We start from the raw sequence: 27,972 nt of genomic DNA on the forward strand, positions 1-27,972 counted from the left end.
GAAATAAATTGCATTTAATTAAATTAGGACAAATTATGTACTTCGTGCTTTTTAGTGTTTGTGCTGTGACACAAGTTGGACCCTCACAATGCGAACTTGCATGGAGGAACAGACGAGACAAGTAAGCAGTAGTGAAGGGTTGCCTTACCGGAAGTACTCTTATGCCACTTTCAAAGTTACTTACATTATTTCCTGCAGACCAAAGTGATGCAATTAAATAGAGCCAATAATTTGGGCGAAGTGAGTTTAAAGTACCACATGATTTATTTAGTGTTTTGCATAAAGTATATCTTTAGCACCCCCAAGACCCATGTGAGGATAAGCAGGTCAGAAAATGGATAAGAAAATATGACGTTTTTTGGGTGTATGATTTTACTAAGTAAATAATGAAAGCTTTGCTTTGGTATAAAATGTCAATGCTCTTACAAATGATAATTATGTAGAATACAAAATTAATACATCCGTTCAATCGCCGTCCCGAAGGCAGATGTGACGCCTTTACTTTGACAGCTCTACACGGAAGCGCTTTTTGTGTTTACTACGACTTGACTGGTCTACTTGGAAGCGAGAGCGAGTTTTTGGAGCGGGCACTGTGAAATGTGGATAATCAGGATAATCAGCGGGCAGCAGCAGCAGCGGAGACAAGAACGGTAAGACGATCACTTTACAAAAACTACTTCACTATTTAATACGGATTTAGCATTTAAAACGGGATGACATGCTGTCCTTCTGAGGGGGCGGGGGTCTTATCGCCACAATTGGCCACAAGTTTTCCCGAAGCTGATATTTGCTGGCAAAAACTACACCTGTAGTAGTTATATATTCCTCTTTTTGTATTTATTTCCAACACACCGAAAGGCTCTTTGTGTACATCGCATGCGTTGCACCTGACGCCGTCATCCATCCATCAGTCCGTCGGATGGTGACACGTACGACCAATAAATAATAATAAAATAAAATATCTCAGACAAATCCACCCGCAAGGACAAGCGTTTATGGGCATTGTCAATGCACGGCGTGGCACCGTTTCCACGCGTTCGTCCATCTTAATAGTTTGATAACTTATTGATCGGTGGGCTTAATTGTCTGGAGCGCCTCTAATTACGAACGTGCGCTGCCTTAATGGACTAATCAGCTTTTGTCTACCTGTTGATGGGCGTTTTAGTGCGTGCGCTCGTGTGCGTGCGTAGCTTGATAAATGGCCACGGCCACCTCTCTCAGTATGCAGACGTTATTAGAGCGACGTGCCCGCTCGCAGACTAATCACCCCCGCAACATGCAAACTGTTGCTGCACGCGCGCCTCCAATCGACCTGTTGTCTATGATCGCTCATGACTTAATAACATCTAAAAAAAAGGACAAAAGTCATCGCAATTCTTCACACTAAACCACCGTGACTACTTAAGCGTGGAAGATAATTGGGCTTTTTTTGGAGCAATTTCCCTTTCTGGTGAAGGATAGAACACACCTAGATCATGTGAACCCCAGCTGAAAGTATTTGGTGAAATCAAGACAGATTTCATTCCCCGGACAGTGATACTTCTACTTAGGAATTTAAGTCGTTTTTTTCACTTGGATTTTGCTGTAACTAATTTTACATGTAAATGACTACATTTTGTAATCAGATTGTCACATTAAAAAAATACAAATTGCAGAAAATATGGCAAAATTTATGATTTTTAAATGTTTTATAAAAGGTTTTCCAGTAGTGTGGGATATGTCAAGACTGCTTTTCCTCCCTATATGTATGTGTTAAACCAAAATGTATGACTATTAGTAAAACCTCACAGGTGTGTTAAACAGAGTGTTGGATGTCATCTATGATTACCTTTTAATGTCCATCATTTAGAATTCACCGCCTTTCTCCCAGAGTCTTTGTACGACTGCTAACATCTGCATTAGAAGAAAAGATGTGTGATGACCAGCGCATATATTGTTGTGTGTCTTGTGCTAGTCGTTTTAAGGGTACACGGTCGATTGGTCGCTGGTCTTTTGGTCGCCCGGAAGGTTATTGATAATTACCATTTAAATCGTTGCTCAAATTCCCTAAATACAAACTGCGAATTATTATTTAGTCATACTTAATGCCCTCTTAATTATTAGGCTAAAGAAAAGCTCCAAATTTCCCGGACTTTTATTGTTTTTCGTTGGAGAAGTAGTTAAGACCCTGACTGACGTAGCTTCTTAAAGGGACAACGCATGTACATACAAACTCTTATACACTCACACGTCGGCTCAGTGAAACTGCTCATGGCCATTGTTGGCTTTTATTGATGCGTAGACCGTGTTGTTTTGTCGCTGGTCTTTTGGTCGTCGGTCTTTCGGTCGCCCGTTGTCGCGGTCCGGGCGACCAAAACACCGGCGACCAAAAGACCCGCGACCAATCGACCGCACACGGTTTTAAGTATACTACCCACAATAAAAATAGTCTGCGCTTACATTTGTTGGGCTTTGAAATGGTTCATTGCCTGCCGTTGATAACGATCCAATTCCTTTAAACTGGGGGGGCTCGCCGTGAAGGCTCATCTTTCAGTAATATTGACAGCATTGGATATCCAATTCAGTTTAGCTCCGACGTTTGGCAGTGTTTAATCGCTGCCAGCTTCTTACATTTAAAACGGATTGGGTGGAAAAGGCCATCAAAGACAGCCAATGAGTAAAGATGTATTTTTTCTGCAGTGCTGCCACTACTGATCGTCTCCGTTCACTTTCATTCCTAACCAAAGATCACACACCTCCAGCTGAAGGTGGGCCGACGCCTGATGTGTGGCCGCAGCCAAGGTCCGAGCGGGTTCTGAGGAAACATGGGCGTTCTCCATCTCCACAACCCGGCTCATCCCGACACGTTGCTGCAACGTGCCAACCAGATGCGTCTGGCGGGGACCCTGTGTGACGTCATCATCACAGTGGACGGTCACGAGTTCCCTGCGCATCGCACCGTCCTGGCATGCACCAGCAAGATGTTTGAGATCCTCTTCCACCGCAGCAGCCTCCGTTACGCCCTGGACTTCCTGTCGCCCAAAACCTTCCAGCAGATACTGGAGTACGCGTACACCGCCTCGCTGCAGGCCACGGCCGAGGACCTGGATGACCTGCTGTACGCCGCGGAGATCCTGGAGATCGAGTTTCTGGAGGAGCAGTGCCTGAAGGTGCTGGAGACCATCCAGGCCGAGGAGAGCGAGAACACGCAGGTGCGAAAGCACTCCGGCGGAGATCACGCCAACCTCGGTCGGCCCAGACATTGGCGGCACCTGATGTCCAAGAAGAATTCCATCCAGGACGGAGCCCCGCGCACTATTCCCACTGCTCTGCATCACCTGGCATTGTACCATATGACGGACAGACTCCCACCAGGGACAGACCCAAATCCACCTCCAGAACTGAGTCCCAAACTGGAAAGGAACATGGACATTTCCCAGCAACTGGAGCAGGGCAACACAGAGGCCCCCACTTTGGAACGTGTCGAGGGAATCAAGTTGGAAAGCATGCAGGTGGACGAAGCGGACTGTTGCGAAGGACTCTCGTCTGGAAGCTGCGCGTCAGATCCCAGCCGGGACGAGTGCCCGGGGACACCCCTGAGAAGCAGCGTGATAACCAGCACCCGAGAGCTACACACTAGCCCCGAGGAGAGCGTGGTGGGGAGTTCTCTGGACTGTTTCCCCAGCATACCCGAGAAGCACCTAGCATCCATTTATTCCGTCCGTTCAAACCGTGCGGGAGAGCCAATGTCCGTTTCGTTGGCCCCGACCCTGGGGGTTCCGCTGGACCCACGAGCCTACGGTGGCCTGTTTCACCAGGGCCTTCTGCACCGGGAGATCCTCAGCAGACTGGGCCAGTTCGCAGCGGGCATAAGGCACGAGGGGTGCGTTCAGGGGCCGCAGTGTTGCCATGAATGCGGTCTGCAGCTCCACAGTCGGCAAGCCATGGAACAGCACAGGTAATATCAGCAACATATACCACACTAGCACTTACACAGATCTCTACCAATGCCAAAGCAAGAAGCATAAAGTACTGCCTTTAGAGTAAACAAATGCCTACAAATTAACAAGTCATCGATATACTTTTGTCAAGCTAGCCTAACAACTCATCGTGACTGTTCAATGCTGCTACAAGGCCAATGATTTGTTACCATGATGATGACCAAGTGCGCTTTGGAACGAAACAAGCAGCTTCTGCTAGCGCAGAATGTGAAGGGAATTAAATGACAAGAGATCAATTGTTTTTTTTACTGATATTGTTGTGGCGGCCCAGTGGCGAGTGGTTAGTGTGTCGACCTCGCAGTTCTGAGATCGAAGGTTTAATCCCAGGTTTGGACTTTAGTGTCAAATTTGCATGTTCTTCATGGGCGTGCGTGGGTTTTCTCTGGTTTCCTCCCACATCCCAATAGCATGCATGCTAGGCTGGTTGAATACTCTAAACTGCCCCTAGGTATGAGTGTGACTGTGAATGGTTGTCTGTCCCCTTGTGCCCCGCGATTGGCTGCCCACCAATCCAGGGTTTTCCTCGCCTGGTGCCCATAGTTGGCTGGTATATGCTCCAGCATGCCCTGCGCCCTTTGTGAGGATAAGCGATTCAGAAAATGAATAAATGAATTCACTTAATTCAATCCGTTAGATTCCATAAAGCAGTAAAAAACATCCAAGACGGTGTTTCTATTTTTGACAACGGTTGAACGATGTCTTGATTTTATTTTATTTTGACGAAATAAATAAATTTTTGAAAAAGTCACCAATTGCTTAATGTAATTTAGTAAGTAACAGCAACCAGCATAACATAACTAAAAATTTTATATGGTAACATTTCTTTTGAGTAGCAAGCAAAGCATGTATATAAACATATAGAAATATTTCCATTGAAATCAATGATTATACTTGGTTAGATTGAATCCTTCATTCAATTGGCCATTTCATCACTCGTTTTTTTCCCTCGCAAATTACACTCAGGGAAGGGTCATTATTGTCAATGCAATGATCTTTAGCACACATTCAGGCACCAAGCGGTCACTGACATTTCAGCATCGTGCCACTTTGGCTTTCTGTAGGATGTTTAGTGATGTGCTGTCTTACTCACGGAATTGGACGTGGGCACGTCTGCGGGCCGACGAGCTAAGATGCTGTTGTGGTTCTGCTCGAGGACGTGGTGAAGTTGCAGTAGGTCCGTAACTGGGTCACTGAGCATGCACCTGGTTCGCAGATTGACATTTGGGAGTGCTTTACTGACAGAATTTCTCCGGGAGCATTTTAAGTTGGAGGAAAAACTCCCAAATTCGGATGCATCCAATTTGCTCCTTGCTTTTGGAGCTTTTTTTAGGAGGATCTTAAAACAAGTGGAATGAATTAAAGCTTTTACATGGGAAATGTGTCTACTTGTGAAAAAATCCAAATTGAGAAACCACTTCTGGAATGATTTAATTCCGTAAGTAGAGGTACATAGAGTTACCACTGTATTCTAAATTATTTAAAAAGCAACAACAAAAAAAGACAAACTACATTGTTCAAACCTTTAATTACTAATCTAACAGATTTTTCTTGATGCCATATAATTCGTCAGTCTGTTCATAATTCTTTGGACTATGTATCATTTTCAGAGTAGTAAAATGAATCAGTCCGATAAATGTGTTCTTCGTTTGGTCTATTTTTGCCCACACTTTTACAATAACTTCTTTCGTAATCCGGGGTGATGTGAGGATGAGAGTACAGATGCCTCACATGCTCAGATGTGTGTGATATGATATGATGGGTTTCGCTGGCGGCTCGACTCGGGCCAGTCGTCTTTTTTCCTCTTTTTTTCCCCATCACCGCTACATGAGGAAATTGTGTGTGCGTGTGCATGCATACTGTATGTGTGAGTGCGTGTTCACATGTGTGTGTGTGTGTGTGTGACCAGTGTCTTGCAGCGCTAGCGGGTGAAGGCACGCGTACGTCTGCACTCTGAAATTAGCCAGATATCCAATTGTCTGTGTTCTCTCCGCATTCACGCGTTTTGTGATTCACAAACTCAGAGGGGCCTCTTACACTAATGATGCCACATTCAACTGGGCCCGGCTCTTGCCGGAATTTGCAAAAGGATGATATGGCTCCTCTTGTTAAGAAGCACAATGGCATTTGAGAAGAGGATACAAGAGGGGGGTGGAGGGTTGGGGGGGGCTATGGGTCCATAAAAACACACTTGTGCTAATATGCTGCCTTTGTGTGTGTGTTTTCTTTTCTTCTGTCACAGGAGGCTACATGATGGCGAAAAGGGCCATGGCTGTGAATTCTGTGGCAAGCACTTTCAGGACAGCATGCGGTTGCGGATGCACATGTTGTCGCACACAGGTACGGTAGAAGGTCGGGTTTTTTTACGCTTATGGGCTGTTTTTTTTTCAGAAAGCCACTTTCATTTAGTGGGCCCATTAACGCTTGTTCCTCCAGTAACCCTGCATACTACAGTGGGTAGCCAATGCTTGGGTAGATGGCCCGACACTTTGTGATTCTCACATTTCAGTGGCTAAAATAGAACTAGAATTTAAAAAAAAATTAACAATGGCTATTTTGCTTAGTTCTACCAAATATTACTATTATTTACTTTTTTTCTCCATTGCACTATTACCTTCCTTTTAGCTTTTAAATGACCGAAAAATACCCTGTAAAGCAAGGGTGTCAAACTCGGGTTGGTTCGTGGGCCGCATTAACGTCAACTCGATTTCATGTGGGCCGGACCATTTTAGATATAATATTTAGATATATTTTTTTATAAATGGATTAAAAGCACTGAATATTCAGTTTTTATAGATCTAAAACAATGTTTATTTTAGCTTTTTTATATATATTTTTTAGATTTTACAAAATGATTTTTGAACTAAAAACACAGAAAAATGGATTAAAAAAAATACAATTATTGATTTAAAAGGGGGAAAATCAGGAAATTTAATATACATATATACTCTTCATTTTAATTTGATCCTAAAACAGAAAGTCGGCACTCATGATTTACTTTCCGGGACCACACAAAATGATGCAGCGGGCCAGATTTGGCCCCCAGGCCGCCACTTTGACACACGTGCTCTAAAGGCTGAATGAGTCTTGTATTGATTGAGTTTGACTTTTCTTCCAGGACAGCAATTTCTACTCTCCTGTGACTTTTCTCTTTGCCGCCATCTATTGGCATTTTAGAGTATTTTTTTAAACAGACAAGGACTCGTTAGGGGAATACTTAAGCTGGTTCTGCAGAAAAGCGGGCAAATCTGCAGGGAGGGTGGGCTGACTGTACTCAGTAAGGCCGACAAGAGTTCTTATGCTTTCAGTTGCACCTGTTCCCTCTCCTCCTCACACCCCCCTCCAATTTGTCCAGAGCAAAGTCTCTTCCGTATTTTTTGGGCCTCTTGCCAGCTCTGCCCTCTTTTTTTCTGACTGATGACATCATCAGCTCGCTGCCGGCAGGCCTGGGTGTTCTGCCAGTGTTCCGAAGCGTGTGTGATGGCTCGCTCGCAGATGTGTGTCCAGGAACACACTGTACCCAAATGCAGACTTAATCAGACCTGACTGCTCTCCCAGCTACTTTATCCAAAATAGAGAGTGGGGAGCAGAAGGGAGGGATGGGATGGTGGTGGTGGTGGTGGTGGAGGTGGTGGTAGTGGCGGTGGTGTGGGGGGGAGGTCGGATAATCAGGGACTAAAAATGCAACTAAAATACGAAGCTCAGCTGTGTAGAGATTTTATTTCCGTGCATGTTGACATCCTGGTGACAGCTGAGAGCGGATCTTTTAACTTTTCCCCAGTCGTCCCTTTTATCGTCTTCCCCCACAAAACAAAACGTGCCTTGTTTGCAGCACCTTTAACCTGAGAGTTTTCCGACCCCGTAACGAGACATGAAAAACAAACAAAAAGGATGCGGATCTCATTTCTATGTCGCCACGTATTTGGGGAGAGCAGCCTCAGATCCCGCCGGTTGCTAAGGAGCCAGCGCTCCGCCGCTCTAATGGGCTGATTTGGTATGCAGCTCGACGCCGGCTCTTATTTTGGTATGCCAGACAAAGTGTTTTGATGGAGGACGATTGCAGCCGCGTCTGGAGACGGTTTGATGGTTTATGGATGAGAGCACACCCTGTGCCTTTGACTGCACAAGACAATGCACTATGTTCTGCAAACCCCCCCCCCCCCCCCCCCCCCCCACTCTTTCTCTTATCACACGAATCACACACAGCACAACACAAAACAACACGACGCGCCGGACGGCGTCACACAACATTAGGATCTGCAGCCGCTGTTGTGTCGCTCGAGTGTAACACTAGTTGCGCTTTGCAAACTATAAAAGATGAACAGATTGGAGTTTTTTTTTTTCCCCCGTTGTTTTGTTTCGGCAATGGTGGCACCGTCCGTGTTTGCCAGCCGAGTTGAAAGAGGGCCACATTTAGGGCTGCGCCGCTTTGAGTTCCCAAAGCTTGTGGGTGTTTTAATGAGTCATTTTAACTTCATTTAAAGCCAGCTGAGCAGAAAATAGATCAGTGAATGAGCCCAGGGCCAGTATGGATCTGTAACCGATTTACATCTCTTGTGAGAGCCAACCCACATCTAAACAGCTGTGTGGATGTGTTTGTGTTTGTGTGCATGTGTCTGTGTGTGTTTGAGCGAGCATCGAATGGAGCCTCCAAAGTGGAACACAATTGCTTCGGTGATGCTGGTTGACTTCAAAGTTGTTCTAATTGAAACTACTATGAGGGTTTGACAATTGGCCACTAACCTTGTGGTTAAAATAGTCTTTTTTAGTCAATCAAATCTGTCATCCTCAGTGTGATGCGCAGGCGATCTGTAGTAGTATGCAAAGTAATCACAGAATTTTTAGCAAGAAAATTAGTAGAAAGAAGTCAGTATGTTTGTATCTCTCTTTTTTTTTTAAAAATCCAATACATTTCATGTAAACACACATTTGGTCTATCGCCAGTGTGGTTCGATTTCTATTCTATTAATGAATACTGTAAGACAGTGGTCCCCAACCAACGGCCACGAGCCCCCTGGTGCCTGTCCGTCAGAGAAATAATGTGTTCAATATCACCCTCTTACTTGAAATGAGAAAAGTTGTTCTAATAATTATAAGAATAAATAATTGCTATTATACTTGCTATGAAAAAGTGTGATTTATAGTCTGAAAAATACGGTAACTAGAAAAACAAGCTTAAAGTGTAATAAAGTATACTTACCAATTCCTTTCAGCCAGGAGTAATAAGGTCATGTAAAGCAAGATATCACAATATATGACCTTTTTGAGGAACAAACCCCAACCGTGGTTGTCATTTGAACCTTTCTAATCACCAAAACAAAACGGGAGCCAAACATTCGGATGTTCACACTACAGATTGATTTAAAGGGATGTTGCCCATAAAATTTGCTGAATTTGTACTTTTGCACTCTTGGAAGGTTTGACTAGTAGGTTGCACGACATGTTGCAATGTCTGTTTGTCGAACTGCAATGAGTGTAAAACGAAGGCTGTAGCTTCTCTTTAACTGCAATAGACAAGGGCGTAGCACAGGTGAACTGGCAAGTGTAGTTACAGTGCATGTGATGGGATTTGGGGTGTTGACTCTGTAGTGGTTTTTTTCTCTCTCTCTCTCTCCGTCTCTCTGTCTCTCTACCCGATGAAAAGGATGTGCCGCAGGCGGTAAGCGTCTGCTGTAGAGAGAGAACACCCAGTCCTTGTGTGGCCTCTCAGGCAGACAGTCTGCTTGCTGTTCAGAAGCTGATAACAGGGGCATGGTAAATAAAACTCTTCAGCCTGGCTCGTTCTGCGAGCAAGAAGGGGCATTGCACCCTGTCTGCTGATTTTGTTTGTCCCGTTGGTACCTCTGTTCTGTGCGAGCACCTGAAAAGTACCAAGTTTACCACACACACACACACACACACACAAATGGTATTGTACAATGCCTACATGACAACATGATATGACTACTACATGATAAATGATCAATAAAATAGCACTTACAACAAATCACGTTTAGAAAATGACCGTTTTTTTGATGAAAAATCTCAAAATAATTAACAAATTAAAATAATCAAATGAGTGCTTTAAAGGGTTAAACATCTTTTTTACTTGGACTTCATGGGGAAAAAAATTGCAAGTCATATTATTCCATTTTAACTTTTTAGACAACATTGCAAGTTCATTTGAATTTTAAATTATACAAATGATTTTTTTGACCTCAACACTGTTTTCCCACAGCTCCCGCTGAGGCTTTGGTGTGTGATCAGTGCGGAGCCACATTTTCCTCTGAGGAGGCTCTGGATGCCCACCGACTAACACACACAGGTACATAATACGCTCTCAAGCACATGCTTGTGTAACTCATGACTTAGGAACTGGAATTTGCTTGTCATGCTGGCGGGTTTATACTGTTCCTGTAATGATGCTCCATAATTTATCGAGAAAGAGGTGGAAGGCCCTCTCACATGTCGCCCTCTAATATTTCTCAGTATCCAGCTCCACCACGTGCCACTTGGACACAAACCACAGAACCACAACACTTGCCTATGCAGTAGCACACACACACATGCACACACACACACAGTTCTCTTTCTGTATTATCAGGTCAACAAAAACATCCACAACATTTTTCCAATCAGGAAAAATAGACATTTCTCATGATCAGATGAAGAAGTCAGATTCCTGCTTTGATATTGATGATTCTGTAAATAAAATATAAATAGCTTATTTAAAAGAGAAGATCAAATGTAAGTAAAGACAAATTGAAGAAGCTCAGCAAAGCAAATAGTATTTTTAGAGACTGTGGACTTTGTAGGGCTAGATTCTGTAGGTGAATGGAAATTATTATTCTAATACTGAGCATAGGATAATGTTGAGGTAGGATACAAAATGTTAGGTCATAACTTTGTTTGTTTTATTTTATTATTCTTATTTTTTAAGCAGATTTTATTTCTTTGAGTGCAATGCAATTTGTTCTTTAGTTATTAACCTTACACCGTTAGTTAAGTCCCGTTTCCACCAGACAGTCTGGTGGCCAGAGGAAGGAAAGTATAAAATTTCCTTACTTTGTCATGCATTTCCACTGACAAAAGTTTATCATTCGTGTAGGCAGCGATCCGTTTAGCCTGGGATGTTATATGTATAACAACATATTAAACACGCCATAAACCCCCAACAAAGTAAACACGATGGAGAACAGCATTTTTCCCCCCTCGAATTTGTCTTTTTCCCACACAAAATGGAAGAACTAAAAGCAGAGACTAAAACAATGACTCTGATGACAATAAGAATGACTTGCTGAGAAAATAAAGACGGTGCTCTGCACTAAGCTGAACATTTAATGACTATATAATGTAAAACATGAACATTTCTCCCGCTCCGTACTGACACGCCATTGCGTTACAGAGAGTTTTGCTTGTCAACTTCCGGTGAAGTGAACAATTTATACCCTACAGCCTGTAGGCGTAGTGCCTTTTGAACCATTCCCTGAAATTCAGACCCTCACCTAAGATGCCCTTGCCAGTCCACTTTTCAAGGCAATTGAAGCTTAGCTATAGTCTCAAGTTGGCCAGCATGGCACCTCGACAACAGGGAGACAGAAAATGACTATGCTTTCCAAGTGTACTATCCACAACTTGGTTGCCAAGACTAGAGGGAGACCAGAATCCCTTAATTAAATAGGAAATGAGTCAGCAGAGGTACAAAGCTCAGGAGTACAAAATCGCCAAGTAACACTTGTTAATTTTAATATTTACTTTGTAAAAAAACATCATATCAATGCTATCTTCTGTAAGCATGGCACGATGAATGGTTCCCAAGGCACCATATTGGTGACCCCTACCGAACATAGAGGAATGACACTTGAACTCTTCCTAAAAATATATATTTCCAGACTGTGCTAAAAAAAATGGAATTTGACAAATGAATTGAAGTTGCAGCTGCAAAAGAATGCTACAGACAAATCCAACTTTAACATATTTCACAATGTAATTTTTTCCCCAAAATAAATACTGTCCCATTGTGACCTAAACTGAACTGACCCGTTTAGTGGAGACAAGGCGGCATTCATGCTACTCTGGCTTTATTGGAGCCAAAGGCTAAGATTCATTCTCATTTTATGAATAATTTCTTAAAGGAATCAAGTGTTTGCCCTCGAAGGGTTCTAAATACAGCATCCACTACAATTAAATGGCATTTTAAAGCAAAAATCTAAAGCCCAGTCTCTCCGGGGCAAAACAATTAACAATTAATTTCCACTGTCCGACTCTATTCTTGTTTGTATTTTTAACGCACTAGAGCAATGTGTAGCAACTCTTGGTGTCACAACTTGCTTTTAGGGTATTAGCTAACCTGATACCCGTCAAAACATCATGCGCAATACAGAGGCAGCTGAACGTTGTTTGTTTCTCTTAAGGCAACACTGCCGTAATAGTATCCTAGAAATAAAAGCTTCAGTCATTTCCTTGGTAAACAGCCTTGTAATTAGGACAAAAATAGATACCCTAGATCAGGGGTCGGGAACCTTTTTGACGAAGAGAGCCACAAACAATTCATATTTTCCAATGTTATTCCTTGTGAGCCATACTACGAATTTAAAAGTCAAAATACATACATGTAAACGAGTGCCTTTTCAATTTTTTTTGTAATTTCACCACTTTTAAAGTGGAAAAAAATGAATATTTTTTAAAAGATTCTTATGCTGTTGCTCATCAATGAGAGGATGCATTCCAGAAGAGTCTACTGCAAAAAAGAAGAAGATTAAAGCAGTTCTACATGTAATATCTCAGTTCTGTCTCCAGCAATTTCCATATTTTAGCTCACAGGTTAGCAAAGAGCCAGATGCACCCATCAAAAGAGCCACATGTGGCTCCCGAGCCATAGGTTCCCTACCCCTGCCCTAGATGATGTACTTTGGTGGTTTGGGATGTATCTTGTGTTATCCCTAGCATTCGAGCACCCTAGTCCGGTATCTAATTGATTTATCAAATGTGGAAAATTGATGGATTAACTTATCTCACGTTGCTGATTCTATAGTAACAGATTAGCATTTTGAAGTGGATGTTTTTTTTTTCATAACACACGTTCGGCAGGATTTTGTTGGTCTTTAGAATCTAGAATTTGTTCAATAGTTGGCCTTGTGACCTTGAAAGAAATTGGCATTTCTGAGCAAAACACAAATCTGTTCAAATAACGGCGTTAAATTGTTATTTGCGATTCCTTCAACACTCAAATTTTAATAATTTAATGTGGTTGACACACGTATGATTTTGCAAGACTTAATTTGGTGTTATCTTTTGGTCTGCAGACTAATCGGTATAGCCACAAAGAATATTTCCTGAATTTTGATTATTTATTCTTTTAAATGTAGACCAGGTTCTAAATACTACTAGTACTTGTTTAGATTCAACTGAAAAAATATTGAAAGTACTTTTCTTAACCTTTGAACACAATGTTCAGTCTGTATCTCTTACTTGTTACATGATCAAAGTGTCCTTAAAAGGGTCCTTGAACTTTAATTTGGCTCCTTTATTTAAATTTTCTGCCAACCTGATTTTCAACTGTAAATATGTCACAATTGAGAAGCTTGTGTCTTAAATCAAAGCTGTGATTTCAAGCATTCTTTAATTTCATTTGCAAACAGTACAGTGGACAAATAACGAAAACAAATCAATTAAATTGATCTGATTTATGGAGTCTCTAAAATTGAATATAGTACTGTCACATTGTCCCTGCTGGTCGGTCTCAACCCACACATTTTGTCGCCAGTCAGAGAAAGGTGATCACCCTTCCAGGCGCGTTGGCATGTAACTGTAACTCCAGGTGGCACACACAGTATGAATAGTTAATACCAATGAGGCGTGTCGTTCATGCCCAGAAGTTTCTACCCTCGTCACCCCCTGAGTTGTAAACATCCAGAGCTCACTTTCAAGCTTGGCACTGTCTCAAGAGCAGAGTACAGCAGGGCATTACTCCCTACTTTTGTCATGATCTTGCCATGACGAGCCCTCTGTTTTTTCTGGTCACAAAAACTATAAGTTACCTAATCATCTGTGTTTAACGGGTTGTGTATGTGGGTGAAAAAAGGGTTATTACTACATTGAGGGTCAGACTGTACTCACTTTTTTATTTTTTATTTGTTATGTGGGCAAAATGAGTTTTGCTCTTGCTAGATTAAGACTTAACACTCCTTTCGGATTAATGTAACAACTCATTTTCATAGGTCTGGTTAGCATTTTGATATGCCAAAGTTGAATGGCCGAGGGTTGCTGTGATCAAAGAGCAAGGGGTGGGAAAGAAGGGCTACATGAGGACTTCCTAAGGGGTGGGAAAGACTACTGGTGCTGTGCTGGGTGCCAGCATTGACAGGGGAAAACAACATCATGTGCTGCTGTTTACTCCACACAGCACTGTCATAGTCTCCTGACCTACTTGTCGGATCCGAAAATAAAAGAATGGATCTGTCTCCGAATCGCTCGCACAACAAAGACGTTTGTTCCGTCGGAGCCGGTGGGGGGGTGTTAGGGGGTGGGGGGTAAGGACTTTTGGGCTGTTGTGATTTTGGAGACTGTATCATATCTCTGGTGAAATGGACTGTGTACAATGCTGGAAACCAGACAGTCCAGCCGTGTGCCACCTTACATTTAAGACTCGGGTCATGAGAGCTGGCTTTGTGTACTCACAGCAGTTACACGGTGTCCACGCATTGCCCGGCTCATGTGATTAAACAACACCGCAAGTCTATTCAATATACAGCCGCAGCTTTGTAAGGTACAGACCTTTTAGCTCACCTCGGTGGGTTGGTCATAAATCTGCGGCTTCCTCTCAATAACTAGGTATACTTTTAATTCACACAGGCCGTCAATCAGACTGAACTGCGCCCCCTCGGCCCAAAAAGCATTTGATTGCGATGATTGACAAAGCACTCTGTAGCTGGCTCGAGTTCTATTACATGAAAATTATTCAAATGGAGAGAATAGCATAAATCCCGGGAACCGTCGTTGTTGTAGGAACAACGGCGACTTAAATGAACCGCTCCTCCGAATGGTTAAAATAGGAGCAATGTAGCTCTTGTTGCATGAATTATTGACTTGGTTGTTCTTCTGTCGGGTAGATTAGTAGTCAACTGATGAGAGCCCGGGGTTGTTTAAGGTACTGTAGTGTGTGTGTATGTGTGTGCATGTAGAGTGGCCACCATAGTTGAGAGCTGTGTGCATGAACACATACAGTAGAGTGGCTTGAACACAGGGTCATGTAAGGTGTGTAGCCTCAACTGAGCTGAGAGGCTTCACTTGGCGTACACGCCAAGCAAGCACAGCCTGCGGACAAAGCCGCTCGCTCTCTGGTGCGTATGTGACATCACTAGCTGCCGTGTGTAATATTTAATCTTAATTTAATTTGTCCCCTTTCAGTTGTCGTCTGACAACGAAATATATTGACGTGAACCACATCTGAGGAAAAAAAATGATAAGTCTTCTATTTTCCTGTTCCAAACTTGGATGAAAGGTAGGGAACACCCCTGATTGGCCAGAGTTGTAAATTTGGGTTTTCACCAGGGACAGTGTGTTGTTGCATGATAACTGATGTACTATTAAGTTCTATAGTCTGCCAAAGATAGTCAAAGCCAGAAATAAAACAAGAGACTCAAAATCAGAACTAAAGGGAAACAAGAAAACCCTTGTTCATTTGTAATGCACTGAGAATCCGGTTTCGCAAAAATTCAGCTGAGAGGTGGCAAAAATAGTCTTATCAGCTTTGTTCTGACAAGTTTTTTTGTTACCAAAATCAAAAAGGACAAACTGGATTTGATTAAAGTCAAAACCAGGAACTCTGTCCAGCCACCTCACTTCTTTTTTTTTCTTAAATCTGAATTCATGCTGTTTTTAATTACAATATTTACTAATCTGATTTACTTTTTTAAAAACAATCTGACTACTTGATTGGTAAGATAATTTTCTTTCTCATCAAGGGTATCTCTTTGTGGTAGCATGAAAACCAAGGAATAAAAATGCAATATATTCCTTTTGATGCTAACTGAGCTGAGCACTTCAACTTTTGATGTTCTTCAGCCCTTTGACGATCATCTTCGAATAATTGAACTAAAGGAAGAACATTCTGTAGTGATTTTTTTTTATTTTTTCATAAAAAATGTAATATGGCGATAACAAGACGTCGTGACTGCAAAGACAAGACAAAAAAAAGCAGAAATACAACATTGGGGCAGTCAATGAATACAATCTCTTGTTCAATTTGCAGTGGGGTTTGCTCCCAGATCCTCAGGGTGGGAAAACTTTTGTTTGTGGTGTGAAAAGAAACAGGCTGCGCTTATTTGTGAATGAAGGGATTAGCTCCAACACTTCACCCCAACATGGAGCGTGATCCTATCTGGTTGCCTGGACACGTGGTTTTGTGTCTTTTAGGGAGCGTGAGATCCTGCCCATATGAAAAACTGAAAAACGTTTTTTTTTATTGTTTTGTTTTCAATCACACTTATACAATTAAACATCTATGAGCTATGGATTTGTCTAAAAAAAAATAAGAAAAAAACAATAGTGAAGAATCTGAATGAGTACTCTGAGTGTACAAACTTAGTTACTTAGAGTCAAAAATGAAGTTAAAGATGAAATCATTGATTTTGTGTTTCCAAGCAGAAAAGGAAATATTTACCCCAAAAATTCCTGCACTGATTCAATTGGAATCTGCTAGTCTCAGGCAAAATTAAACATATTTCTGCATTCTTGTATGTTTATCTAAATGTTACACATTTATGGCAACACAAGTAAAATTTGGACATAACCCTCTATATTCCCTGATAATTTCCCAACTTCTATAGGTTTAATATTACATTTTTACTACTATGGACATCGTATGTAACATCACTGTCACATATTGTTCTGATGAATACCCAAATCATAGTTTGGATTTACTCCGAATCTTAAATCCGGTTTCAGTTTTACATGCATGTTTCAGACAAAGATGATCTGAATTTTTGTAAGATCGATGTGCATCTTTTCCATTTGTATGAACTGAATCTGGACTCTTGATGGCAGATGCACCAAGACTGCTTCTGTTTGGTTACGTGCGCAAACGTCGGTCTAGTGTGCCGAAATAGCATCCCCACCTCGACCTATCCTGAATTATTAACATACTTGAGCAGTGTGATGCATTTGGTTAAATGTGTGTGCTTTCCTGCGACGGATAAGCCTGCGAGTAAATCATTCTTGCCATTCCTGAGAAGACAATACTCAACTGTGGCCTTAAAGGAATACCTTTGATTATATGCTATTGACCCAATGGAGGGCATGGGTCAGGGGGTCATACTGGGCCTTCAAACCTAAATCCAGAGACTATTGTCTGGTTAAGAGTGAGAATACAGGGGGGTAATGACAGCCAACCTTAGGGCTTATCCCGTGGCGGAAAAAAAGAAGCTCCTCTGCACTTTTTACCCAAAGCTTACTTCAAGAAATCAAATCTGTTTTGTTTTAAAAGTAAAAAAATGGAAAAAAAACCTCCCATAAACAAGACTAAACATTCCATACAATCCTTGCCAGCCTGAAAGTCTATTTAAATTAGAAATTAAATCCATTTTTAACAGACATGATTTTATTGTTCTACACATACAGTGAATGTCAATTGTCTGAGCAGATTGCTTAAAAATTAGCCATGCATTTAAACGACTGATAATTAAAGTGGCTCTAAAATATGTAAAATAATAATGATGTGTTATTCAGCTGCCCGTTCTGAAACACATTGGAACAGCACTCCCTCTGCTGGAGGAATCAAACACAGTTAAGATGGAAAAGATCTGACCGAATCAAATTTTTTAAGTTGTTGCCAGGGGAATACAAACAGATCTCCTCCACCTTGGGCATTGTGTAGAAAGTAAATCTGGTTAAACGGTGAAGGGATTTTTTGTATGGTCAGCGGATAAGATGTGGCAGTGGGAGAGGGCAAAGGGTGGGGGAGAAAGGGAGGCGTTGAGAGTTGAAGCTATGTTGTCTTTCAACTCAAATATTGTGATCTGTGGGTGAGGGCTCTGGTCATTAGGCAACTGCATAAAGACAGTGGGTGAGAGGGGTTGTGGGAAGTGCATGCGGAGCCTATGACTAATGGTCTCGGTCAAAGAGGGCCTGAACTTCATTGTGTGCTCTTTGTGAAGCTCACAGCCCCAAAGACTCTAACAGGTGCACTTCAATCCAGTGGATGGCCTCCCTGCAGGACTGTTAAAACCAGGGAATGTCTTTCATCCACTCCTTTTGCTGTTAATGATTACAGATGATGCACTTATACCAGTGTTTTACAGAGAATTAAAAAAAATATATTTTCCTCCCACTGTTAATGATTACAGATGAGCTACTACTAATAATGGTGCTTTTGCGGGGGATTTTGTGGAGGAAAAAAAGGCACGAGCGTTCCTCCATTTGTTTTCTTCCTCACAAATGTTTGTCTATTTGTGACAAATCCTCAAAATGGACTGGTCCACATAAGATTACAAGCATGGCAAATGTTTTCTGGGCTTGATTTGTTTCTTTGTCTCTTGTCCGTTAACTTGATTGAACCCAAAAGCAGGCGGCTGACACTCTTGCCTCTTAGTATGAGCACCCTGCATCCCTTTTCCCTGCGTTAATTCCAATTTAATTGCCAGTTGCCTCAAGGCACTTCAATAACAGTAACAAATGATTTGATTTAGTGGACCTCATCAGACTGCATTTTAAATGTGACACAGCAACCCCACTTGAATTCCAATGAAGTGCTGGCATAGTCCTGTGTTTACTAATGATCCTCCATTGGAGATGTCTGATTGAATCTCAGTCAGGAGCGATGTGCGCTGCTGCGAGCATTGGGAGAGGATCAGAAACCTGAGCAGACAAGACAAATAAGGAGCATCATAATCTCCGATGAATGCCTCCCTGTCTCGAGAGGCACTTTTTTTTGTCCATAAAGCCGCAGATCAGCCGTATTCTCGGCATTGCCGCACGTATCATTTAGCGTCGGTGCCAACCGACAGAGTGCATTTGGAGTGACGGCGTCCAGAGCCCATAGATCAAGTGGCCTACAGTATGACAGCTAAAGGATACATGTCTCGTAGCCATTTTGACTTAAACGAGTCTGCCGGCGGCTGCCCATCTGTATTCCTCGCCACACTCGGCGCAACAGGAAAGCAGCCCCAAAAGAGATGCCAGGTCACACACAGGATTAAACTGGATTGTGTTTTTTCCTGCAGTCCTGCCTTTAATGGCCTGATATCACTATTTAACATTCTGCACAGGGCGCAGAGCGAAGGCATCATTTAGGGTGGAGCCACCATCAGCGGCTCTTTCAGTACACAGGACTTCTCAGGCTGTGGCTCGCTCCTGATGGGGAATGAAGAGAATAATTACACATCTAACATAGCAGGAAGGAACCATTGATTGGCATGCGCTATGTTGGGTGGGAAATTCTTCAGGAAAACAATGACTTTCAAGGTTGGAAATAGAATGCATAAAAGGCTCACAGCTGAAAGCGCCTGCGGGCTTTTAGGGGAGTTGGTTTTGGTAGAGACACTTGCTCTTTGAAAGAAGCTTTTCCCTCTGAGGAATCACACAAAGTTGAAGTGACCCAGTTTCCCCACTTAAGGCCCCGTGTCTGCACGCCGTACTGAAATAACCACACGCCTTCGTCTCTCCTTTTGTGTCTTCTCCAGGGACTGACATGGCAGTGTTCTGTCTGCTGTGTGCAAAGCGCTTCCAGACCCAGAAGGCCCTGCAGCAGCACATGGAGGTCCACGCAGGAATGCACAGCTACATCTGCAGCCACTGCGAGCGTCCATTCCCCAGCCACACCACCCTCAAAAGACACCTGCGCTCTCACACAGGTAAGAAGAGCAGACGCCTTCTGCTTCACGCCTTCACTGATCCTTGTACAGGAAGTGGGGGTCTGAATTCTGTCCAGAATCACCATAGGTATTGATAAACTCAGGAGTAAAAGCTGCCAGGACTAGACTAGCCTTAGAATAGCAGCTTTTCTTGTAATACATTGGTATTATGTTTAATCAAACCGCCGATCGCTCACCTTATCTTTTTCTTCTGTAATACTACCAAACATGGGTACTTGGACATTTCGTCGAGAGATGTTTGGTCGCCCGGACGTTTGGTCGCCCGGATGTTTGGTCGCCCGGACGTTTAGTCGCCCGGACGTTTGGTCGCCCGGACGTTTGGTCGCCCGGACGTTTGGTCGCCCGGACGTTTGGTCGCCCGGACGTTTGGTCGCCCGGACGTTTGGTCGCCCGGACGTTTGGTCGCCCGGACGTTTGGTCGCCCGGACGTTTGGTCGCCCGGACGTTTGGTCGCCCGGACGTTTGGTCGCCCGGACGTTTGGTCGCCCGGACGTTTGGTCGCCCGGACGTTTGGTAGAACGGACGTTTGGTAGAACGGACGTTTGGTAGAACGGACGTTTGGTAGAACGGACGTTTGGTAGAACGGACGTTTGGTAGAACGGACGTTTGGTAGAACGGACGTTTGGTAGAACGGACGTTTGGTAGAACGGACGTTTGGTAGAACGGACGTTTGGTAGAACGGACGTTTGGTAGAATATCTAAATATCAAAATATCAACAGTAAACTCTCTGTCATAATTTGACAGCGAGCAAACCCGGCGACCAAACGTCTGTTCTACCAAACGTCCGGTCGACCAAACGTCCGGTCGACCAAACGTCCGGTCGACCAAACGTCTTTCCACCAAACGTCCGGTCACGCCAAACATGGGATGGAGTCTTAAGAGATCCAATCCAGAGCGCTAAAGGAAAATGGCCAACCATGTGTCAGTACTAGTATTAGAAAATCCTCATCATAGCACACTGTGAATATCTTGTTTTTTTAATCCGCTCTGCCATGATTAGCTCCAATTCGTTATTCTTTTGGTCTTACCAAACATCAGACAGAAAATAAATCCCCAGTGTTTAGTGAAGTCCACTGAGGCAGATAGCTTTCCTGGCACTAGGAACAAAGAGCCACGCCACTGCAAACTGTGGGTACTCGTTCTTTTAACATGTCAACCCACCCATAGATAATTAAATCGTTCTTCTGTAGTGGCATCGGGGGTCTTCCCTTGTCAAGTCTGCATGTGCCTGTAAATAAGATGCCTTTTCTCAAAGGTAGCTTTGGGAATGCTATCTTGCAGGAAGGATAAAGGTTCATTTGCCAATGTAACATTGAATTGTTTAGATTTCCATTTCCTATTTCATTGGTTATCTTTTCTCTGTATGATATGGCATCACTAGTATGCTACATTGACAGCTTCCACAGGAAAAAAAATGTAATTTTTTTTTGCCTGATGTCTTCACGATGATAGCACCCCCCCAAACCTGTTGCTTAAACACCAGGTTTCACCATTGGCACTAGAGGTAATAAACGTTCAATTTCATATTTTCTCCATTAAAGCAACTTGTCAAAACGGAATTTGTGGCACTACAGATAGCTGTAAATACTTTTTTTAAAATGTCTAAAATTCTTCCGTTAATTGATTAGCAAGCATCATCTCTTAGCCTTCTTCTGCATCAGATGAGTCACCTATGTTATGACAGCACTGTACCGTTATGGCGGGTGGCGGGTGTATATTTTGGGTAGTTTTACCATGTTTATATTTTTGGGTTCTTAGACACCCGTGGGGGCTTTGAGCAAATTCATGGCTGTCAGTTCCAGTGTGGTTCACGCAATCCAATAGAGGGAACCCAAATAAATATTGAAGGAAAAGCAAATGGAAATGACTTGTCTTGTGTGTTCCAGCCAGGGTGGGTTTTAGTGCCGCGAGAAACAGAGCGATGTCCCCCTTTCTTCTCTTACCTTAAATAACACTTTGAGCTGTCAGGATGGCTTGACGTCTAGACGGAAGGAATACATAATTGATGTGAAGAGACAAAGGAGAGGCGAGTTTTTGTCATGACAGCGTATCGTGTTTATATGCCATTCTGCGTGGAAGTAACATTTTGAAATGTCAGCGCGGGGTGGTGGGTGGGTCGGAGCATATATTGGGGTTAGAATTGGATTGTGATGAGGAGGGTCATGTATCCTAGGCTTTAGCTGTTGCTGTGGACACTGAGATAATGAGGCACATAGGTCATTGGAAATGAGTCAGGACATCAGCCGAGGAGAGAAATAGATTAACTACAGTATAGTGGCGAGAGCGCCACACATCTAGAGGCCTTTTATTAGCCATCCGCGGACCCTTGAGAAGAGTGTCCTCATGTCACAACATTAGCAACGTGCAATGGCACATGTGTCTGTCTGGACTATTTGGACACGGTTCCATATTCACGCCGGCATGTCGTGCCAAGGATAAATGTAGCCTCGTGAGATAATGTGCCACATCGCGGTGGAGGCTATGGTAGTGACACGCCGTGAGTTATCGTGTGTGTATGTGTGCCGTTTTGATTCTCAGGCGATCACCCATTCGAGTGCGAGTTCTGCGGGAGCTGCTTCCGAGATGATGGCACCCTGAGGGGCCACAAACGCATCCACACAGGAGAGAAACCTTACGAGTGCAACAGCTGCGGCAAACGCTTCAGCCTCAAACACCAGCTCGAGACGCACTACCGCGTCCATACAGGTGAGAGCCGAGGGCAAGATGGGCACGCTAGATGCATTGGCTACTGTTGAAAAAGCTAAAACTTCCCAGTTACACTCACACTTAACACCCATCAGTTGCACTAACATTTCGTTCAGATTAAAGATACGCAAAAATAACTTTAGACAAATAATTGGTTAAGACGGCTGCAACCAAATAATAAAAGGGAAAATACTGCTTTCATCGGATGTGGCATTTAAAAAAAAAACAATCATCATGCAAATATATATTGGTTTGAATCCTATCCTATCCTTTCAGTATTTATAGTTCGATATGACCAGTTGAGTAATTAAAAATGATGCAATCGTTGCTCCTAACTCTTCCTGATTGTTTTTTTTAATAATTGATTTAAAAAATTGATAAACATAGCTGCCTTGGGTTTTTGGTCAATGCATTTAATATCTCCCGCTCTGTGCTGTGTGCTCGCACACTTTCTCACAATGACAGATAATTAAAGGTTTTTTTCTAAGTCTAAAATTATGCTGTTATTATTTTTTTTTCCAGGTGAGAAACCGTTTGAGTGTAAGCTCTGTCACCAACGGTCTAGAGACTACTCAGCTATGATCAAGCACCTCCGCACACACAACGGCGCGTCTCCGTACCAGTGCACCATATGCCAGGACTTTTGCCCAAGCCTGGCCGCCATGCAAAAGCACATGAAAAGCCACAAACCGGAGGATGTGCCAGCCGACTGGAGGATAGAAAAGACTTATCTGTATGTCTGTTATGTCTGAGCAGGTCTTGGATCCGGGGGGCACAAACACAAAGGTAAGTAGTGGATGATTTTAATATAGAAATGCAACTTAAAGAGGTGTCATTCTATGAGATGCAACTTGCAAGTGCTTAAAAAACAATTGCATACTTTGAATTTTGACATGATTTGTGCCATTTAATGATTGAAAAAGAAGTTTAGTGACTACATGAGTCTTTAAATTACAAATATTAAAACTGTGAAACTGTTGAGATGTGGGGAAAAGACTGCCACCTGCTAACTGGCATGCTTGGTTCATTGAGACTCAGTGTCTAAAAGTTCAAGTATTCCATTTTCTCAACTATGTTATTCCACACTAAAGGGGTAACAACTTTACTAAGGAATAATCGAATTAAAATAGGCGCTTCAAAGAGTTGCAAAGACACAAGTAAGAGAGAATTTTAGTCATGTCTGCTGGTCAAAAACATCCACTGTGTATATTCTTCCTCGACAAAATGCTGTGATTGACAACTTTTCTGTAACAAAACAAAAACAAAAACAAAAAAAGAAGAAGAATGAGAGCATTTAATGTTTGATTGTTGCTTTGGCACCCTCTCAACTGAAAAATATTGGTGGCAAAAAGGTCCTCATCAGTCATAAAAAATATATATATATATAATCAGTTAACCTCTGATTCTTGCCTTGTTAAAGAGTCACGTTTAAGAATTGATCTCAATTAAGACTGAATAATAATTGCTGATGGTCACAGTTTTGTGGTAGCAGTATCTGGGCTTGATGAGCTTTCTGAATGGCTCTCTTGATTATGCCGTTACAAACATCAAAACAAAAATTATTTCACAAAGACGTAATCGGCTAGGCTAAGCCATGGTCTCCCGTTTCCAAGTTTTAAAATTAGTTTAGGCCCCATTTTCAATGGTGGCTACATATTTTACCTCAAAGTGTAGTTTTGTTCTCTTACGGTTGGTGGTTTTGGCTTTGAGGTAGCAGGCTTCTATTTAATTCAGTGTGCTGGTTATTGTTCTTGCTATTTGTTGTTTGTTACCAAAATATGTGCTGATTATTACCACATCGCGCGATAGTTTCAGGTAGAGCAACCTATTATTTTACACTGTTTTCCGAAATCCTTGACAACCGCTGTTCATACAGCTGTGGTTTCCATTTTTCCACGATTAGAAACACAATGGTTAATCAGTGAAAGAAAAAAAATGTAAAGCGCCTCAATATGGCTTTGATGAATTTTTTAAATCATCTATAATTAGATGTCTTAAAAATCACTGAACTGACAAAAATAGAACATTAAAAGCTGTGCTTGTTTTTTTATGGTTTTGTTGTTAGAATAAAATCCATACGCGTGGCGGTTAGTGTCAGTTGTGATGTAAGTGTCATGTACAGACAGTCCCGCGTTGACGTTCCCTTTGTGAGCCTAACACAGGCCATAGTTAAACACGTTGTATTTTTGTATCACAGTAATTTGGTGTCTTGTTTACATTTTGGTATCATTTTAGATGCATCTTTAATGTGTTTTATATGTGTCTGGGAAAAAAATGAAAGACAAAAAAAAGGCCCCACTCCCCCGTGCCTCTTTTTCTAAGTAGAGCATTGACATGCTTGAGTACGTGGGTCTGTGCTGTTTGTGTTTTTTTGTTTCTCGCACCCATATTCGAGATGAAAACCACTTCTCGAAACACTGTAACTGGAAGCAACATACTGTGATTGTAATGCTGACGCTCTGATGCAAGGTTCCAGCAAGTGCGATTACTTGCATTACTATGGACAAGGAATGCGGACTGTGGGCTATTTTTTGCGTGAAAACACGATGTATAGCACATCTTGGCAACGTGATGTCATGACACAGATTCTCTATATCTATTCTATACATGGACATGCACTATAACCAGTTTAGTCGGTGGACCAAAAGAATTAGAGCACTTTTGTTCTAAATGTTTGTAAGTGTGTGTGGTTTTTTTTTTTGCCCCCATGTTGTGATGATGCTGATATCCTTTTATTTGATGTTTCCTAGAAGGCTGTGATTTGCATTGTTTAGATATGTTGATGTCTGTCTACCTCAGGGCCAGGTCAAAAAGTCGAACTGGTATCCAATCAGGGTTGTTGTTCTTGCCATGTGTACAGTAAAATCCCTCATTGCAGCTTTTTAACACAAGTGTGTGAAAGTGTTCTCTTTGTGTGAATTCAGGCACAACTCTGTATGCGTCAGTGTTCGATGGCATGGTAAAAAAAAGACAAAAAAATTAAATCAATTTACTATTCTATGCATTTCGTCTCTTCTGTCTGCTATTTGATTTAAAAAAAAAACATGTATTCAAATGTATAAAACTAAGTTTTCAATGACCTTTCAAGTCTTTAGATACGCAAATCATGAAATTTATTTCATTTGTATTTATTTTTTATGAATGTAAAGTCTGCCCAGCCATGATAAACAGACCCTGTTTGTAAAATTGTCATTTTGTGTGTTTCAGACGCCAAAAGAGGACAAAAATATATAAATGTGTGGCATCAGACTCGAGCTTTGCATTCTGTCTGCACCACCATACATCAGCGCTAGGAACAAGTTTTGTCAGCCACAGTGAAGAATACTAAGGAAAAATTGATTATGATTTAGAAGACTGTCACTTCTGCTACTCCATTCACATGTCCAAGCACACACGTTGTGTGCAGGAGCAGATTGAGTGGGACCAAGCCGCCACGTAATCTCCTCTGTTTAATTAGAGCGAGCATAGTGGGCAACAACAACAACAAAAAAACAGACGCACATTATACCCGCCATCTGGTGTAGGAGAAGACCCACTTCTACCTCAGCCGTTATAAGACCGCCACAAACTCGTACATGACAGCAATTTATGCAACCTGCCACATCCAATACTGACACAGCATCTTATTGTTTAACTTTGTTGTGACGAGGGCAATGCTCACAATTCTACTTGTCACAACTGTGCTGTCATGTCATCCTGAAAGGCCCCAGACTAATAGTAGTTAGTGTGTCGCCACACAGTTCTGAGATCTCAGGTCCAGATCTTCCTGTGTGGATTTTGCATGTTCTCCCTGAGCTTGCGTGGATTTTATCAGGGTGCTCTGATTTTCTCCCACATTCCCAAAACATGCTGGGCAGGCAGGTTAAACACTCTAAGTTGCCCTTAGATACGATTGTGAGCTTGAATGGTTGTCCATCTCCTTGACGTTCGCCAATTCAAGGTGTCATAATTGGCCGGGAATGGCTCCAGCACCCCCTACGACCATTATAAGTTTGATTGAATGAATTTCATTTCTGCTTCAACTGCAAGGTCAGACTCAATGTAGGAAAGGATTTAGAAACTAACCACATGGTGGCAGTGTAACCCCAGGAGTAAATTTTGTACAAAGTTTCACAGTCCACAACATGATGAAAACAGGGAGAAAACAAATTTAGCTGCAATTTTAGTCAGTCTGACAATTTTAGCAACAAATGGATAACCAGCATGAAAAAAACAACAACCTTCAAACAAACTGCTCATCCAAGTTTTCCATGCCTCTCAAATGAGGCCAATTTCAAACATTCAACTCAAGAGGTCATGGTCAACGGCATCATGAAATACAACAGATTGAACACTCAGCGGGTTCCCGGTGGAATTAAACAAGGGCAGGCCAACGTATATAATCTAAACTGCCTTTAAAGTAGCTTTCCCATTCGTTTTTTGTCAGAACCTGAAGTAAGGGAATTTTCACTTGGGGCCCAGAGGCTGTGACTGATGTTCAAAAGTTTGGATTCTGAAAAAGCACAAACAGGAACGGTTGGCGATGACAGTGCAGCAAGCTTATCGGGGAAAACACTTCAGTCTGAGCGCAAATAGACGTGGATCAAATGGGAGTGAGTCTCGCAAATAAATGGATAGATGGAGCCAATTGTAAGACCCGTATTCTTCTTGACATCATTGGAAATTCCATGTTAAACTAAATTCAACGAAGGGCCAGATAGTGGTATAACGTGCTTTGTGGTATCACAAAAACACACTTATTATTATTTGCTAATGGTAAACTACAGTTGTGAACCAGTAAAGAAGTCTGTAAGAAATAATACTAATGAGTATTTAGTCAATAGAGTGAAAACTCAAAAACAAAGTAAGCCACTGTACAGAGGGGTTCTATAAAAAGTCAGTCCGTTACATTTGAATAGTACCCCTGTCTGCTATGGGCGCTCATTGCTGAGGAAGCGAAAGAGAACGATTCGATATTTTGTGACTCAGCCTGCACGGCACAATGTTCATGATTAATTCATAGAGGAAATGATCAGAAAAATCTTTATCTTGAAAAACTAGGAGAATTTAAAATCCTTCCTCCATACCAAAGCGTTACCATTTTGAAGTGTAAGAGTATCGGAAAGAACTCACTGGGCCTTATCAGAATGCTGTGTTCTCAGAATACAGTGCTACTTGTGATTCTCAAAATGTTCAAAGGCAGAATTGAGGGCCTTTAGCTATCGGCCTTCTTTGTTGTGAAACCATCTTATTGATCCTGTCTGAGGGGCAGAAAGTCTTTCTGTATTTAGCAGACCATCCGATGTGATAAAGACTCACTCAATTTGCCGTGAATCATCCCTTGATTGGAAAATGAAGAGATGAAAGCCTGGCAGACATGGTTTGGAAGCATTTCTGGTTCTAACAGTGGTGAACCGTCATATATTTTTTCCATGAATATTATGTATTTTAATAATAA

General features: G+C 42.2%; 1 protein-coding gene across 3 annotated transcripts; it reads left to right on the plus strand.

Annotated features, from left to right (window-relative positions):
* Window positions 1-499: 499 nt before the first annotated feature.
* On the plus strand, window positions 500-27,163 carry zbtb16b (zinc finger and BTB domain containing 16b). Of its 3 annotated transcripts, none has more exons than XM_077611327.1 (8): window positions 500-650; window positions 2,727-3,937; window positions 6,220-6,317; window positions 10,195-10,281; window positions 19,637-19,807; window positions 22,368-22,535; window positions 23,058-23,321; window positions 25,743-27,163. In XM_077611327.1, the coding sequence occupies exons 2-7, from the start codon at window positions 2,805-2,807 to the stop codon at window positions 23,285-23,287; spliced, it is 1,887 nt and encodes a 628-aa protein (XP_077467453.1). In that variant the 5' UTR covers window positions 500-650; window positions 2,727-2,804; the 3' UTR covers window positions 23,288-23,321; window positions 25,743-27,163. The 3 variants fall into 3 exon arrangements, with proteins under 3 accessions (XP_077467453.1, XP_077467455.1, XP_077467454.1); XM_077611328.1 differs by having other exon boundaries at window positions 515-650; window positions 2,680-3,937; XM_077611329.1 differs by lacking the exon at window positions 25,743-27,163 and having other exon boundaries at window positions 23,058-25,539.
* Window positions 27,164-27,972: the final 809 nt, after the last annotated feature.

Source organism: Stigmatopora argus, chromosome 10 (assembly GCF_051989625.1).
Source record: "Stigmatopora argus isolate UIUO_Sarg chromosome 10, RoL_Sarg_1.0, whole genome shotgun sequence".
NCBI lineage: Eukaryota > Metazoa > Chordata > Actinopteri > Syngnathiformes > Syngnathidae > Stigmatopora > Stigmatopora argus.